Below are 18,681 nucleotides of genomic sequence, written 5' to 3' on the forward strand. Positions count from 1 at the left end.
GCTCCTCAGCCTGTGGCAGCCAGTGAGCACAGTCAAAGGGAAGTGGTTGTTGATGTGAAACTGAAAAAGCAACAAAGAGGGGGAAAAGCAACTTAAATGGCTTAACAATACAATTTAGGTTTAGTGGCAATATACTATAAAATTGCTATAGGTTCAGGGTAAATTGCATTCCTACCCTTTCTGCCAGCTCAACTCATATAAGCAATGAAGTGTGCAACCCTCTGGTTAGAACCTGACAGCTATATTCTCCAAAGATTCCATCTGCATTGGGAATTCTCCAGCATAGGGGACGCAGGGGTTGAGCAGGACTTTCCCTACAACTGCTACTTCCGGCAGCCAGGTGCTGCTATGGTGCTGGGCACTAGAACTGAGAGCAGAGAGACTGTCTTGTGCTTTCATTGCTCCCGCTGATGGTTCCTAGACAGTGAGGAGGTGGAAGGGGCCTGATTGGAATGGGTTGTGGAGCTGGGCCTGGGGATAGCAAGAGAGGAGACTGGGACAAAAGAGGGAGGAGAGAGATAGGACTGGAATTTGGGCAGAGAAAAGGGGGAACAGAACTAGCATGGGGGGAAGAGGGTTGGTATTGGGGCAGGGACAAGTGTGATGTTCCCCTGGTGCAATCTGGACTGGTGTATTGCTGCGTCACCCCAGTTCCTCACTCTTGGAACCCATCTTACTCTGCTTTGCTGTGAGAATCCCTACTCCTGGGCTGTTCACGCACAACCTCCAGCATGTAAGCTGCTCCCAGCTGAGTGAGTGAGTGCTTCTAGCCAGCCACTCTTTGGATTATGCAACAGAATTACCCCAGGCCTAGATGCAACCTTAGGAACCTCCATTTTACAATGTTCAGTTATGCCCACTGAACAGTGTAAGCTCATATAAATTCATCAATTTAACAAAGAAATTGATATACACCAACTTTTTATTCCAAATGGAGTCTCCAACACACTTCAAACCAAACACACTGTTTTAGGTAAAACAAATTTATTAACTACAGAAGGATTTTAAGTGATTAGAAGTCAAAGCATAACAGGTCAGATTTGATCAAGAGAAACAAAAACACATTCTGAACTAAGCTGAACACTTTCACCTTACAAACTTAGGTGATTCTCATCACAGGCTGAATGGTTGCCCTTCAGCCAGGATCTCCCCTTTGGTCAGCACTTCAGTTGCGTGGTGGTGGTTGTAGATGGAAGTGGAAGAGAGAGAGCATGACAAATGTTCTCCCCTTTTTATAATGTTCCTTCTCCACGCTGAGGCTTTGTCCCGGACCTTAATGTCAGGTGACAAACAATGTCCTTACATGGTCTCCTCCATGTCCTTAGTCAGTGAGCATTGGTTCCAAGCTGACCAAGGGAATGGTGACTCACTCGAGAGTCCAACTGATCCTCTGTTGATGCCCAGGCCTGTTCTTTGTTCCTGGAAAGCTGAGCTGGGATGGTCCTATACATACCTTGATGAGATGTGAACTGTCCCTCTGCTCCTGGAGAGTTTTGCCTGGACACATTTCAAGCCATGAGGACACATCTTTGGGAATATTACATAGTGAAGCCTCATACCCATATACATTACATTATAGCAAACATATTACTGTAAAAATAATGATCAGTACCTGATGAGCATACCAAAGACATCTTATGTGACTTGCTTTGCATTAAACAATACACAGTTACACTGTAAGAGTGAATGTAGGGGTGCAGAGCATCCTAGGAGGCTGGGCATAGGGCAAGAAGGCAAAAAGGTTTTTTAACCACTAGAGTACACTTCCCATCAGGAATCTTGGATTCGATTATGGATTTTGAATCTAACTATTCCTGTGCTGTCAGCAAATAGCTGTGAAACCCATTGGCAAAGTGTGTGTCTCGTCTCCCATTAATGGCTGGCTTACTGAGGGGTAATGACCTACTACTGCTGTTAGTTACTCTGTTAGCTCAAATGGTAGAGGTTTGTTATGAATCTACAGGTTCTAACCTGGGATGAACCATGTGGTTGTCAGCATGGTTCCTTGTGATATAACTTGGTTTTTTTAGTTTGCTTTTTAAAAAAACCTAGAAAATTACAACCAAAAAAGTACATTAAAAGAATGTTGATTGTAAATTTGAGCACTCAGAGGTTAGGAAATGTTGTCCTTGCAACCTAAACTATCCCCTTTGTGTAAATGCATTTTAATACAGTTTTTAATTACACAGTGTCACATACTGTGTTTTTCACAGGACCCCTGAATGCACACTGCAGTCTGGCTCTGACCTCCTCTTGCAGCTAGTTTTTTTACTGCTTTCTAATATGCTACTTACTGAAAGTTTTACTTTGAAGACCATAGTGCCTGCAACAACATGAGACAGCTACTGGAATAGGACTTAAAACTTTTATCATGTCTTCTAACTGATATAATATTTTTAATATAAACTAAACTGATGTAACAATATGAGAGTTGTAACATTATTCCTCATTTTTACACATGGGAAAACTGAAGCATAGAGTAAGTGGATAAGTGACTTGCCTTAGGTCACATAGATTGTGAAATAGAACCCAGATATTGCGACTTCTAGTGCTATGTATTAGCTCTAATTTTTTCATGCTTTCCTGCGGGGACTGTAACAGAAAGAATGCATGACAGATAATCTATATTTTAGGTATTTTATTATAAAAGAAAATGCTGCACCAGAGCATACAGTAAATCTCTTTCAGCTTTGTAACTTTTTGCAATATGTTGCCCTATATCTCGTTATTGCATGTTACATACTTTTATTTATATATCAGCATTGTATTGAGGGCAAATAAGGCAAAATAACGTTTGGTGACAGTCGATGGTTTGACAAGTTACTATAAGCAGGCTTTGTTTTCCTTATTCCTTCATAGGCATAAATAATCTTAAAATAGTTTATAGCTCATATGGAGATACTAATCAGATGACAGTTTAAGATGTATTATGCTACTTTCTCTAGAAAGTGTTCGTAAAATATTAGACTGAGAAATCTAGTGCTATTTAAAATACATAAACTGAAGAGGGTTCTATAAAGTGTACTTGATTAATATTTGTTACATTTTTACTTTTCATCAAAGGTTGGTATATCAAGCAAGGGTGTATTCAGTAAAAACTGTGCTCTGTGTGTGATGCAGTATTTAAATGATTGCAACAAGCTATTTCCTTACCAGAGTTCTAATTTTTTAAATTAATACTATTAAAATGTAAATTTATTTTCTTACTTTCTTAGTAAGGAGCAATGTGTACTGAATTGTTTAGGATTTGAGGATCTAAATTGTCTAGATAGCTTAGTTGTTCTGAAGCTGTGTATTTTTAGGTGTGCATATAAACAGAATTCCAGAGGGCTTAAGTACTTCAGGGATAGGGACCTTTATAAACACCTCAGAGAGAGAACTAATTTACCTAGAAATAGGTTAGTTATTCTTCATCATAGTCCTCAGTCAGTTCTTCCCAAATGCGCTGGTCTCCTTTACAAGAGGCAGTTAGCTTACACATACCCAGTTGTTACTGGAATATGGAGCCATTTTGAATAACTTTAAGAATCTGGAATCTAACATGATTAGCAGGCCTGTGTGCAAACTGGACCACATTCACTTAAGGATAGCCAGGGTGCTGTTTTGAAATTTTGTGAACATTTCTTCACTATTTAGTGTAGATCTTAATTTTCCAAAACACAGGTCTTGGAATTTACCTGGGACAGGATTGCTTCTGCTATGTGCTGAGCTCAACAGTCCCAAAATTAAGATTAACGGTGGGAGTGCAATACAACTTTTTCCTGTCTTAAATACATAACCTTTTATTCTTCTTCTGGATTCTATCTCTACATCCATTAGCAGAAAATGTAACCAATCATTGTATTACCTGATTTCCTCTGCTTCGCTTCTGCTTGGCTTGTTTATTTTGTGCCGTGGTAATGGTGCATAATATTTCATACTGTGAATCCTATAATCTGCATGTTGCATATGTTTCTTTCTGTTATTTTAGCTTTCAGGGGATCACATGTTAAGGTTGAGAAAAGCAATCTGTTCTGAAGCGGCTTCTTTCAGTTCAGTTTACAGCTATGCAAAGCTTTCCTTTTTGGGCTAAAACTTCAGTGGCTAACAATAGAGGCATTGCTGACACTCAGTGATAAAAATCACTTTCAGAAGTGAATAGGTTGATAGGAGGCCCTATAACAGAGGAAGGAGAAATAAAAAAGAGGAAAAGATAAATTAATTTAAATAAATTTGTCTCTTGGTAGTCATCCCTTGCTGAATACTAAGTTTTCTTTTCTAGGGAAAGTGGCAGGAACAGTATAGGGATGGCCTGCCAGATCACCTGAGATACTGAAATCAGTCAATAAATAAATACATTTTAAATTTTTTTATTCAGGGGAAAAAACTATACAAACGGTCTCATTTTCTTTGCTGAAACTCAGTTTAGCATGTTCAGATTTGACATGAACATGTATAAAAATGTAAATAATATGTTTACATGTCCATGTAGATTGTGTCTTACCATCTGTGTGCAGCGAGAATTTCTATAAAGCCTTTAAAATGGTAAAGTATAGTTTTAAACTACCTCAAATAAGCGGTCTTTACTAATCAACTGCAGGTGCTTTTTCTTTCCCTCTACATTTACAGTAATTATAGCACACTCCCAATCCTACTTCAGTATTCATTGCACAAAGCAGCCTCCTATAAAGAACAAATCTTGTCTTTGAAAAATCCCCCCTTCCTTCTTCCCCCCAAAGGCTTGAAGTCTGTACAGTACTGAAGTGCTTTCAGCTTCTTGGTCTCTTCAGCTTGTCCTTTAAAATAAGTGAAAAAAATGCAGCATAACTTTGTTGTAACAGTTGCTCAATTTCTTCAAACTTAATCAATTGTTTATTTGTATGTTGAACCAGTTTCCTGGATCAGTTAAGAACTGTAATAGGCAGTAAAGTTATCTTAAACTCATCTGCACCTGGAAGTAAATGACAAGTGTCTTCGTACAGTCTCTTATTATAGATAATCATGCTGGTTACACATTCCTGGGACGCTAAGAAAAACAATCTCAGATAAGACATTCAAAGTATATTTAAGCTATCCTGATTCTTGCCATATATGGCACAATAAACTGACCAAATTTGGTCAAATATTTTAAGCCAGTTAGTCATATGTCTTTTAATGTGCTGCATGTGTAAGCTTTTGATTCTCTTAGCAACAATATTTTTATGGGTATGTGTTGCCAGTTTCTCTTATGTATACTTTTAAAACGTGCAAGAAGGTTGTTCTGGGGACAATTAGTGCCACAAACAAGGCCTGTTTATTTTGCTGTGCAGTGCTAATACACTTTAAATATCTTTTTCACAGATTATGCTTTTGCCACATCTATTAAGTGCAATACCCAATTATTGCAATGTTGAAAACTGCGCAGTTAATATCAGTCAGGAAACGCAAAGGTTAAGTTCCAAAACTAACATTAATTTAATCACATTATGCATCCTGTATGCCTTACAGTATGCACTTGAATTGAATGGTTTGGCATTACTCTATGAATTTAACCAGAAAAACAGGAACAGAAAATATTGCACATGTGCATTGTAGCCAAGTTAACTTTTTACTGTTTAAACTCAACTTTTGTATTTCTTGGTTTTTTACCCTTGAAATATTAACCTGAATGCAATAAGTTGTTAATGCAACTTATTTCCTTATCTTTGAATGATAGTATGATCAGCACTATGCGAAGAAGGGAAGGGAAGATCAGTTTAATTGTGGATAATGGGATTTTTAAAGTAGTATTAAATCATTCAGGAATTTTCAGAATTATTGAACTAATTTTCTAATAATATACCACAGTGAAAGTATATTATAAGTATGCACTTTTTTGCATTGTATCTGAGGAATAATACTTCTGAGGGATTTAGGGCCTCTTTAATAGAGGTGCTCTTTTCAATCTCATGGCTTGTTGGAATGGCGGGGGACGCATATTGTGGCATAAATTTAGTAGTTTAAACTCTGAGAAAAGGTCCTGTGGATCTAGCTGCTTGAGTCCTTGCTGTCCTGAATCACAAAGGCCTTCTCTCTGCATTCTGCTCTGCCCTTTTAAGGGCAGCAGTATGGAAATTGGCAAGGAAACCTACTGAACACCCCCTTGTGCGAAAAATACTCTAACATGGAGGAGGAAAAGCAGAACAGCAGGTGGTCAGTTGAGGAACTAGAAAATGTCTGTTCTTGTGTATTTATGCAGCACAAACAAAGGTGAACGTGTGGTAATTCATGTAGCTGCATAACAAGCAGAATACACGGGGGCTGTGTCCCTAGAAAAAACATCTGGATTATCTCTTACAATAAACTGAAACTGATACTCAGTCGTGTCTTTCAAGGTAGAAACTTGTAGACAGCTAAAAGGTATATGCAGTAGTAGCTTAAAGAATGAAAAGGTGACGTAGAATGTTTGCATTAGAAATGCCATGAAATTATAGAAATGCAATATTACTTCTCATTCCATACTTTGAAGCCCAGTCTGTACTAGAGCTGAAAATCAAAGCCATATTGAGGCACCAATTGTCAAAACTGTTGTCCTCTGTCCCAGTTAAAACAATTTCATTTTATGGTGTAGAAAAACTGACTTCCCCAAGTTATGCTAAGTTATGCACCCTAAATTCACATGTGTTTGTACTTCAGCACTATTTGGGAAGCCAGTTAGGGAACAGATATAAAATGGATACATCATGTAACCAGGTTTCCCAGCATAACTTGGTTGATAAGGCCATACTTAATTTTCAATATTGCAGATCTTTTAATCTTCCACTACACTTCCACTGTGGCTTCCACTGCAATTTTGGTTTTAATTAGCTTACTTTGCACAGTCCAGAATTTTCCATACATTTGGAGTGTGCAATTAGTACTGCACTAACATTCAGTGCCTGTAAAATGTAAAAGACTAAAGTGGTGACTGGACTCAGTTTCTACAGCAGTTGTGTTAAGACTTTGTCTTCTGAATTTTATATTGTACTGGTCATTTTTTAATGTAATATAGTTGCAGCAAAATATCTGGTTATCCAAAAAAAAAAATTAATTGGCATAACATAGAGGCAGCCTCATACTAGAGTGCTTATATCGTTCCAGCAAATTTTTCTTAAGCAAATAGGTCTACTCTGGCTTTTCCAAATTATCACTATTACTAAAGGTCCATTACAGTGTTACTCTTCCACAATTTTCCATGTCTTGTCTGCATGTCTGCCATATTTATTTGAAGATCATCCCACAATTCATTAGGGCCTTACTTATAGAGAAATAGGTCATAGAACAAATCCATTTGAGGACATTTGTTAGCTTTGTTAAGCAATTTTTCCTATTTCTTTTTTTATTTTGTTTTGTTTGTTAGAAATTCTTTGTGATGATAAAGAATCTAAAACCTCTAAAGACTTTCTCTCCTCCAAAACCTGTCCTTTTTTTCTGAAGGTTTTTCCAATAAAAAAATGAATTTGAGGCAAGACTTCAATATGAATTTCTTAACATTTCTTTTTCTTTCTAGGCTTGCATAGATGATAACGTAGATATGGTGAAATTTCTGGTGGAAAATGGAGCAAACATTAATCAACCAGATAATGAAGGTTGGATACCTCTACATGCGGCTTCTTCCTGTGGATATCTTGATATAGCAGAGTAAGGACTTTTCCTCCTATATTTAAAAACATTTGTGTATATTACTGTTTTGTTGGTAGACTGTCAAAGGCACCAGGAGCTGATGGCGTTCATAAATAAGTTTTTTTTAACTGTTAAGTCCTGGCGCAATCTGAGACATTTTGTATATTATACCTTGTAGCTCTGAACTATTTTATATACATAGCTAGTGGACATCTTAAAGATGCTTTTTTTTTTTTTTTCCTTTTTAGACTCCTTAACAAATTACAATTTTCATAGCTATATATGGATTTAACTTTTAGGGCCCATTCACATAAGTTACAACAGTCAAGTGACACTGTTTCAAAACAGTTTTCCCCTATAGAACAGATGGGACTTAACATATTTTTACTTGTATCCTATAAGTAAGCTGAAGCCCTGTCTAAAGTTAGGACCAGTTCACAATAAGGTCCCTTACTTGGTCGTATTTGGAATTTTGATGCTTTAGTTTTTCAGTCGTGTGATTGTGTAACTTCTGTGATGGTTTTTTTGGTGGTGTAAATTAGAAGTGGCATTATTGAACAGACTGTTATGGTCATAGTTAAGGATCAGCTATGAACATAGTTAAACACCCACAGAGTCCAGGGAGAGGTTTTTCCTCCTTCAAAAAGGCTGCTGAAGATGACATGATAGTTTCTATGAGTTCATTGTTTCCACTAGATCAGCAGTTCCCAACCTTTTCAAGTGTGCAGACCCCTTTTCAACCTCCAAACGTTTCACAGACCACCACATGCTACTGTTTTTTACACTCCGTTTTTTTTATGGAAACCTGAAGTAATAACAAAGAAATAATATGCACTCCGTAATCATTTGTAATGTACATACCTTAAATCATGTGAAATTCTTATTCATTATCTCAGCAAATACCTTTGCAGAGCATAGTGTGAGAGAATGTATGTTGAATAACTTACTTAATAAGATGGCTGGTGCTGTTTTGCTGACTTCAAAGACAGGATGTCAGGTTGGAGCGATGACACTCTTTGCCTTAAATCTGATTCCACATCCAGCCTACTTCGGCACTTTGATTTTAAGGCAACAAGCACAGAAAATCCACTTTCACAACATATGTTGTGGCAAAAGGCATCAGGTACTTGTCGGACAGGTCTGGGTACTCAGAACCAATGTGTAGCCTGAAGTTAGTCAGGTACTTTTGTGTGAAGACCAGCTTTAAAGAGTTGTCATGTGAAAGTTCTGTTAGGCTGTCTTGTTCTTTCGATGTCAGATTTGTGAGCACATCATTATCAAAGTTCATAAAGGGATTTCTAATCCAGTCGTTTTTTAAAGCTGGGGCAGGAGAGCGCATGTAGCTTTACTTTGAGGCTTTGCAGGTGTTCCCTAATATCACATTTGCTTTGTCTGGAAGCTTCATTCCTGATGTGACCAAAAAATCTGAAAAATTTGGAAATGAATCGTAATTTAATTGATCAAGTCGATGGGACAGAGATCTAATTTCTTGATTTTAGCTTCTATTTTGTCCTGAACTTGGAATAGAGTTATGGCTTTTCCCCATAGGCTTAGGTTAGGCCCATTTAGGTGGCTAAAAACATCTGCCAGGCATGCCAACTTAGCTAACCAAGGAAAATCACAGAAGCAATGTGAAAACAGAAACTTAGTCAAGTAGAAAAATCCTCACTTCATCGTTGAACTCAAACAGGCGTGTGAGTACCTGTCCTTGAGAAAGCCAGCGGACTTCAGTATTCAGAAGTAATTGATGGTGATCACTGCCCATCTCGTCTCACAGAGCCGCAAATATTCTTGAATTCGAAGGATGGGCCTTGATGAAATTGACTATTTTCATGGATTCCTCCAAAACTGTCTTCAGGTCAGCAGGCATTTTCTTTGTAGCTAGTGTCTCTCTGTGGATGCTACAGTGGATAGATTTTGCTAATGGTGCCACAGCTTTAACACAAGTAATAACTCCACTGTGTTGGCCTGTCATAGCACAAGCCCCGTCAATGCAAATTCCGACACATTTTGAGCAATCAGTATAATTCTCTTGTATGAAATTATTGAAAAATTCAAAAATAGCTTCTGCAGTTGCACATGTAGGCAACAATTTGCAAAAGAGGAAGTCCTCATTCACCTTTCCATTGAATTCATACCTGATGAGTATGAGAAGGTTTGAAAGGTTTGTAACGTCAGTGGATTCATCCATTTGTAGAGCATAGAAGCGACTTTGGCGTATTCTCGCTATGAGCTGTTCCTGACGTTCTGGGCCATCTCTCCAATTCTGTGTTGAACTGTGTTGTTTGACAGTGAGATTACATTCATTTGCTTGCAAGCCTTCTTTCCTAGCATGGTACTCACCATTTCCTTTGCTGCTGGTAATAATATCTCTTCTCCAATTGTGTGCAGCTTTCCTGCCTTTGCTATGAGTAATGCCACCCAATAAGAAGCTTCCATGGCCTTTGCATTATCATTGCCTGTGGCTGTACACTGCATTATTTTCTTGTTTTCCTTAAATTCTCTGTTGTCAAAAAGTTCAACCGGTTTACATAGCGAGTATGTATGTTTTGTTTCTAAGTGCTGCCAAAAATTGGTTGGTTTTAAGCTTTAATTTGATAGCACTTCATAACATAGAATGCACTATGGTTGTGGCTTGTCTTCAGTACCAGTCCATGTGAATCCCAGTTCTAAGTACCTATTGATGTACTTCCGCATTTTTCATTGACTTTGCTTGTGTTGCAAAGTTTCATTTGATGTTCCACTGTTACTTTGTTCATTTGCAGTTTCTTTCCTTTTTAGTTTGCCTGTTTTAATCCACCGATCCATTTTTAATACTTTCTGCTACCTTCACTACCATGCCACTACACTGGCGCCACAGAGCAAAATAAAAACAGTAATTAAAATTAATACTATATAAGCATTAGGGATGTAAAATATCGTTTAACTAAAATGTTTAAACGATAAAAATCCTTTAAAAAATGTTTAAACGATATATTTTACATCCCTAGCTCCAGTATGCTGTGTGCTTCCCTGATGAGTGGCACTAGCCCGGGGCACAGTGTGGGGGGAAGACACTGGGATCCCCTCTGCTGAGCACGCTCTGTGGCAGCTGCACCACCTGGGGGAATGTGTGTGGGTCCTCAAGGTGCGTGGCTGTGGCTGCTGCTTCTCTGCCATGAAGCTCTCCCGCGAGGGGAGCCAGCTGTGTTGGGGAGTGGAAGGGCTATTCAGTCAGTGCAGCAAGACGCAGACACCGGAGGGGGCGGGCGGTCTCTGCCCTGCCTGGGCCATGCTCCAGCAGCTGGGGTGGGATTTGTCGGGCGGGGGACATGGGGCCTCGGCTGCGCCAGCTGGAGCGAGGAGATACCTCTGCCCTGGCTTCCCAGTCTTCACCCCGGGCGCACGGGGCCCATTACCTTCCAGCCCTCAAGAGGGGGCAGTAATGCACCCCCATGCCCTGTCCTCCCCTTGAGCCCATCTGCACCCCCACTGTTCTCCTGGCCCTCCTTCAGGACTGGGGACACGCCCGTGTCCACCTGACCCCCCCAGACCCTTCACCCGGGCGCACCTCAGCTGCTGCTGCCTCCCAGCTCACTTTTCTGCCTGCTCAACTGGCGCCGCCTCTGGGGCTCTCCTTTGGACCTCTGCACATGTGAGTCCCAGCCCCCCTCGTCCTTCCCTGCAACACCCTGTCCCCACTCACCTCCCATGTGGACAGCCCCCTCCCCATGCAGCGAATGGTTAAACAATTAACACAATTTGTAAGACTAATACTTACCGGTCAACCGTTTAACCGTTTGCTATTTTATATGCCTAATTCCGTGGACCCCCTGGAGTAACCTCGTGGATCACTAGGGGTCCGTGGACCACAGGTTGGGAACCGCTGCACTAAAAGGAATGATCAGTCTGAGATAAACTTATCTTTGACCAGGTATATATCATTTTGGCCTCTCTTCATATAGATTTCCAAGTGTTAGCCATGATGCTGTTCTTGCCATAAAAAGACCATTGTGTATCTCTCATTTCTCTTTGGGTTAAGGCAAATTCCATTGGTTCTGTAATATTGAGTATTGTGTGATCCAGTATCAGACTTGGAGGGAAACGTAGAATGGTTTTTTAATATATAGCTACCCTAGTAATAATTCCTATGACAAAGGGCTGAAATTGTAAGTTTGGGGGAAAAGGTAATTGCCATCCTGGGTCCTTAAAGTTTGGCAAGTGTTTGTAATGAACCCGGTGGGCTATATGGACAAGAGATGAGTGAAAATTCCTGAAGCTTGTCTTGTGTACCAATTTCACAGGCAAGAATTTTTAAAGAGAGAAAGGCTGTTCTCAGCCTTTTGCAAAAGATGTACATATTGCGATCAAAAAAAAATGCACAACTTCTATAATTTTGTGTTCTGCCTTTAAATATTGTGAAAAGATTTGTAATGGTATTAGAGTATTTATTTTCAATACATACCTGTTCTTACAATGTGTTATTTGTTTAAGTCACTAGGGAAGTTCTTTCTGGAGTCATGCCATTTCTAAAGCATTAATAGAAGTAAAGCCCCCTGCTTTCTTCCCTAAAAGGGTGCTAACTTAAATACACATTTTGATTCAGCATTCCAATTTGCTGTGTGCAAGCAGACGCCATGTTCAAAGAAAAGTGTTGTTTCCCATATCCATGGAAAAACATGCTCCTTCAGCTCTAGAATAATTTTGTGTGAAATGTACCATTTTTAAGAAGCCGGGCACCTGATAATAAAATATCTTTTCCTGCCTTGCCAGGACTTGTCTGCTGTGGTTTCTCACTTTCTAATTTTCCCCACAAAGGGGAGATTATTGGATTACAGTATGTTTTCCGTCCATTTTTCCATGGGATCAGGGAGTAGGAGATTGGGAGCCAGAGCTGGAATCCAGTTTGCAGACAGGGAGTGGAGGATCCAGCAGGCTGGCCAGATTGGCTGCTTGGAGAACTGCACAGCTAAGACCCAAGGAGCTGTGAAGATGAGCTGCCGAAGCTAATTACAAGCTTTTCCACATGTAGTGGAAGGGAAAGAGGTCCTGAGCAGGATTTTCTGGGCAACATCACAACTATTGAGGCCCATGGAGCTGAACTCCTGGATAATGGGAGCTCATCTTAAAAAATAATAGACACAATTTACATTAACAGGTATTTTCAGCTGCGAACCAAAATTGTGTGGTTTGAAGGTAGTTGGGGGAATGAGAGAATTGGCACAGAATTTGGACTTCTTGTCCTGTTTGCTGCAGCATTCATGGGGCACTGGCTATTGACTTGACATCTGCTCCTGTGAGAGAACACAAACTTTGTTGGGGCATCCCGGGTTGGAGGCAGAGTTTCCTCTACTTATGACTGGATCCAGAAAATTAGTTCTTCTTTGAGCGATGGTCCTTATATATATTCTGCCTGAGGTGTGCATGAGTTCCATATGTGTGAGACTGGAAGATTTTTGCTGGCAATGTCTGTTGGTTTGCACCTGCACTCTTCTCCACATGTTCCAAATTGAGGGAGAAAAGGGCAGTGTGCACCAACCGTCTCTTCAGTTTCTTTCTGCTGCTTGTGGTCTGAGACAAAACCTCTTTAGCATCCTCAGCTTTAGCTAGTGTTGTTACCCTAAAATTGTAGGGAGTGGTAAATAGTTCTTAAAATCCATTTTTTAGATAGAGTAGCTTTTAGGGCTTTGGGGGTCCTCCCATGTATTCCTTGTATAGAGTGTCCCATATCCTGGGATCCAAGATCTGTGTGGCTTATTCCCAGGCTTTCCTGGTCAGTGATGGCTAAGGATAAGATTATGTCACAGAGGTCACAGATTCTGTGACTTTGAGACCTCTGAGACATTTTCTGCTCCCACTCAGAGTGGCGGGCTGGTGCTGTAAGCTGGCAGGGACCCTGGAGCCCTAAGCCACTGTGGAGGCCCTCCACAGCTCTCAGCCATGGCAGCAGATGCTGTCCTCCCCTTCCCTCACTTCCACAGTGGGGCTCAGGCTTTCATCTCCCTCTCCACCCCCCCTTGGGTTTCAGTCCTCCACCCGTCAGTCCTGCTTTGTCACAGATCTTTTTAGTAAAAGTCAGGGACAGGTCACGATCTTCTTTGGATTTTTGTTTGTTGCCCATGACCTGTCCCTGACTTTTCCTAAAAATAATCATGACAAAACCTTAACCTTAGCGATGGCCACTGTTGTCTTGGGGAAGCTCATATCCCCTCCAAATGTAATATCTATTAGTTCTTCCCTCGCCAAATCTGCCAATCCTGTGAGTTCCGTCTTAGAAGATTCCTGATGACCATTCAGTGAGGCCTGAGTCCAGTCCTGGCACGTCAGACCCCCCTGTACATCAGGTAGAGGCACTTTTTTTAAATCATGGAACGACATTAGCTTACTTCTGGAACTTGCTCAGGTAGAAGCTGTACTGAGTGCAATGGAGTGCATAGCATGCAATGCAATACAGTTAAAAGCTCTAACACAGAAGGCTCCCTTCTTCCTCCTTATGCAGCTTTTGAATCCCTTAAATGCTTAGGTTAGCTCAGCTGGCCGGACATTTAATTAAATAGCTATATGTTTTAAGATTGTTGCTTGCAAGTTGATGTATGGCTGCATCATGAACTAAGCTCAAATGTTCATAGTATTCGTGGTTGTGTTATTCCAACGGCAATTCTTCAAATTTGCCAAAACAAATACAACTTGTTATGGCTAATGTACACGTAAATCTTTATTAAAATGTTTAGCTGCTTGAATGCTGGTAGGTGTCGCTGATATTTAATCGCTAGTAAGTATTATACAGCTCTAATTAGGTCTTCAAATAAGAACATGTCATTCGAAGGCCATGTTTGCACTACAAACTTTGATGCAAGTTACATCAGCATAAAGCCACTGCAGTTAGTATAACTCTTGTGTGCTTGCATACTGGGCTCCTTGTGCTGGCATTTTGTGTATTCACCAGGAGTGCTCATGTCAATGTAGTGTGGTGCACTGTGGGTAGTTATCCCAGTATGCAACCTGCCACCATCCAGTGCACTGCTTTTTTTGAGATGTTTTGGCAGTGCATGGTGGGGCAGAAGTGAGTTGTTAAGGTTGACTGGGAGCAAGGGGATCAACCTCCCAGTATGCAGCTGTCTCCATCTCATCATGAAAATTATGGTATAATAAATTACATTCCCTTTTAAAAAAAAATCCCACAAACCCGTGTGGCCCTTCTCCCTGTTCATCATCTCTGAGAGAAGCATGGAGCTGCACAGCTCTGCACTGTTGTTCTAAGTATTGCAAACCCAGGACGTACAATCCTCCAGTATTTTCAGAGCCATAAGAAGAACTGAATCTGCAGGGAACATCACTATTTCTTGGTGGACAGATTGCTGTGGGACATAGCGAGAACCAGTTCAGGGGTGTTGGTGGTGTTCACGGAGCAGCTGCAAATGGAGCACTGCGTCTGGGCCCAAGAAACCAGCACTGACTGGTGCGATTGCATCATAATGCAGGCTTGGGATGACCAGCAGTGGCTGTGAAATGTCAGATAAACAAGGCCACATTCCTGGATCTGTGTGCTGAGCTCACTCCAGCACAGCAAAAACAAAATGAGAGCTGCACTGACAGAGGAGAAGTGAGTGGCAATCACACTGTTCAAACGTGCAATGCCAGATTGCTACTGGTTAGTGGAAAACCCACTGTGGGGCTGTTGTCATGCAGGTGTGCAGGGCAATTAATCATCTCCGGTGATGCAGGACTGTAACTGTTGGCAATGTGCAGGACTTAGTAGATGGATTTGCAGCAGTGTGGTTCGTAAACTGTGTTGGAGAAATCCTATTTTGGCACCAGACCACCTTACCACAGAGTAAATCAATGAAAAGGGCTACTTTTCTATGATTGATTGATGGATCACTACGGATGCTTCACTGACATCAGTGTTGATTGGTTGGGGAAGGTGCATGATGCTCACTTCTTTAAGAACACCAGACTTTTCAGAAAGGTACTGGCAGATTACCATTGGTGGTGATGTAATGCCAATAGTGATTTTGGGGGACCCAGCCTAACTTTTACACCCCTAGCTCATGAAGCCCTACATTGGCCACTTCAACAGTACCAAAGAAAGATTCATCTAGTGGTTCAGCAGGTGCAGAATGATGATTGAACATGCTTTTGGTAGATTGAAGGGACACAGGCATTGTTTACTCACAAGATTGGCTCTCAGAGGTAAAAACATCCCAATAATTATAGTTCCCTGCTGTGTCCTCCATAACATCTATGAAGCAGAAGGAAAAAGTTGCCATCAGGGCAGAGGTGGAGTGTCTGCTGAGTTTGAACAGCCAGACATAAAGACTATTGGAAGAGCTCAGTGCAGAGCTATACGGTTCAGCAGGGCTTTGAAAGAGCATTTTAACAGTGAACCACAGTAAACTGCTGTATCTGGCCGTGTCCTTTTGGGGTCTGTTAGGAATTGTGTGGTGCTTGGTGTATATTCATGAATATAACACATGAGTGTACCTACTAATTTTGCAGTGCTTGCTGTATATTTATGATTATTTCTGTTTCACTGATCCCGTTATTGTACAGTAATAAGTAGATGCTTTCAGAATTATTAAGCATTCTGCTCTATATGTCGTGAACTAGTAAAGATGAATTCTTTTCCAAATAGAATTTTATTCAGTAACAAAACCAGTGCAATGAAAAATCTATGCAATTTAAAAACATATACATTAAAAACTTCACATAACTTAATAAGGGGAAAGAACATTCACATCTATTTTACCTACACGTGTATGTGTACAGTGGTGTATGTGAAGTTGTGGTTGTTCTCGTAGTGGAGTGGTAGATGTGGCTCTTAATAACACGTGGAATATTGAGGGCGCAGGGTGTTAGGAGATGCTGTAATGGAGTTCTCCATGGATTTTAAAATGAGGGAAGGCCATTGTTGAACTTGTAGGTCTACAAGAGTCTGCAGAATCTGTGTTTGCTCCTGGAGAAGCCCCATTATGTCTTGGTGCATTTCACTCTCCTTTTCCTGCTGGGACTCATATGCCTTTCTCCAGCCACTGTGCTCACAGTCTGAAGCACTAGATTGCAAGATCTCATTGAACATGTCATCCTAAGTCCTCTTTTTTTTCTCCTCATCTGTGGGTGAGGACAGGGAACCCATCAAGGCTCCAATAGCTGCAGATAAAATGCAGAAGTACCATTGTCAATAATAGTCATAACAGGAAAAAGTGAAAGTTAAGATTCAGAACTCCCTTCCCTTGCTCCCCTAAAGTTTTAAACAAGATATGCTTATTGAAACTTCTGCTTCTGCATGCTTGTGCATGGTGCCGCTTTCAGTACCAGCCCTGGTATGTATGGCCTACTAGCGGGGAAGAGAATGAAGAGGGAATTGCTTGGTTGCAGGAAAGTATAAGTATGGGTCAATGGCATTGAATACTGGCACCATTTTGCATAGGCGGTGGTGATTTTAGCTGATACCTCACTCTTCAGGGTAACAAAGGTGCAGAGACCACAGTTACTTTTGGTGTCCCAGTGCTGCCCAGGTCTGTACGCTGCTAGCCTGTGTACTGCAGTGGCACTTGCTGAAGTTTTGCTGACTGGTGTGGGAAAGTGTCCACTGCAGAGGAAAAATAAGGCTGCCATCCCTAGAAACATTCAGGAGAGGATTGCAGAGTATCTCCATGAAAGTTTCATAGAGATCTCTTACGAGGATTCCAGGGACATTTCCTGTGTACATAAACAGCTCAGAATTGTCTCCGCCCAACTGTATTGGGGAATGAAAAGCAGATAATGCCATCTCACTTTGTCATCACTTGCGCTGTGTCAACCTCGGTACGTTGACTGTGGATCAACACCACTTGGGGAGGTGGTGTTACTACGATGCTGTAAAGGGGCACTTACCTCAACATAACTTTGTAGTATAGACCAGGCCTAAATCAAAATTGGCTGTCTTTAGATTATTTTAATACTATCACTTATGTTGTTGTAACACTAGAATGCCCTAGGTAGTGCTTTCTAAACTCATAGGAGGAGACCATTTAAAAATAACACAATCTTATAATAGGGATGAACATGAAGGGTAAAGAGAAGGGATGCAACATACAAGCATATTAATTGAGTTGGCCCATGGCTTTTTATAAAAATATCCCTCCATAAGCATACCAACTATCCTTGTATTCCCTACTCATTATTACATTTTTTTCTATAAAATATCCATTTCTTCTTTCTCCTAGAGGTTACCCTAACTAAAAAATATTTCTAACTTATTTCCTGCTTCCCAAGCCATACCTCATTAATCACTGGGGATGGAGGAGCACTAAACCATTCAAATATTAAGTAGTGCACACACATTATAGTAGTGTGGTTCTGCAAAATCTTGTTGGGGAGGCTAGGTTAGAAGCCCTTGTGGCCAACGTGCTTCAACAAAAGTCTGTTGGGGCTTTCAACCACTTTCCCTCAGTGTGGAATGGTTCTGATTTGTGGGGTTTATGTTCTGAAATTTTAGACTTTTACACAAAGCTGTCTTTTTGGGGAGGAGGGGGTGGGGGGGGGTTATGTTTGATTTTACTTCCCTTCAATTTTGCTAAACCCACTGTAGCTTGGTTCCTGCTGTGAACCAGGTTGGATAAAAATAATCTTTTAAAAAACAAAAACGATTATTTTGTTTGTTTATATGTTGCTGGTTCTTCCCACTTGATAGTCTTGAATTCCTAAAGTGAATGTCACATATTTATTTGTTAGTAGAACTGCAGATTTTGAGTTTCAGTCTTAAAATGCACATCTATACTGAGAGACTTGCCCAGAGTCTGATTAACGTTCTTGCTGTGAGATCACAAGTTTGAACACAAAATTGACAGGCATATATTCCATTCTTATTTGCATCTAGCACCATCTTCTGATATACTGATAATGGAACAGCTGATATAGGACTCCTTTAATAAAGAATCAAAAGGAGGGTGATAGTATTAATGCCAATCATCTTGGGTTTATGGAAAACAGATTCTGTCAAACTAACTTGATATGTATATTTTTAATTAGATTATAAATTTGATTAAAGGTAACACTGACGAAATATACTTATTTCTGTGACGCTTTTGACTTCATACTGCATGACATTTGAATTAAAGA

The 18,681-nt window shown here is 40.4% G+C and overlaps 1 protein-coding gene across 1 annotated transcript in view; it reads left to right on the plus strand.

Moving 5' to 3' along the window:
- Window positions 1-18,681, plus strand: part of PPP1R12A (protein phosphatase 1 regulatory subunit 12A) — a 204,056-nt gene that overhangs the window by 52,665 nt on the left and 132,710 nt on the right. Inside the window, exon 2 of the mRNA XM_067559898.1 lies at window positions 7,487-7,617. Coding sequence (XP_067415999.1) covers window positions 7,487-7,617 — 131 coding nt within the window. The remainder of the gene's footprint in view (window positions 1-7,486; window positions 7,618-18,681) is intronic.

The sequence above is a fragment of the Emydura macquarii genome, unplaced genomic scaffold (assembly GCF_026122565.2).
Source record: "Emydura macquarii macquarii isolate MOO-44397 ecotype Brisbane River unplaced genomic scaffold, CSIRO-AGI_Emac_v2 contig_2205, whole genome shotgun sequence".
Taxonomy (NCBI): Eukaryota; Metazoa; Chordata; order Testudines; family Chelidae; genus Emydura; species Emydura macquarii.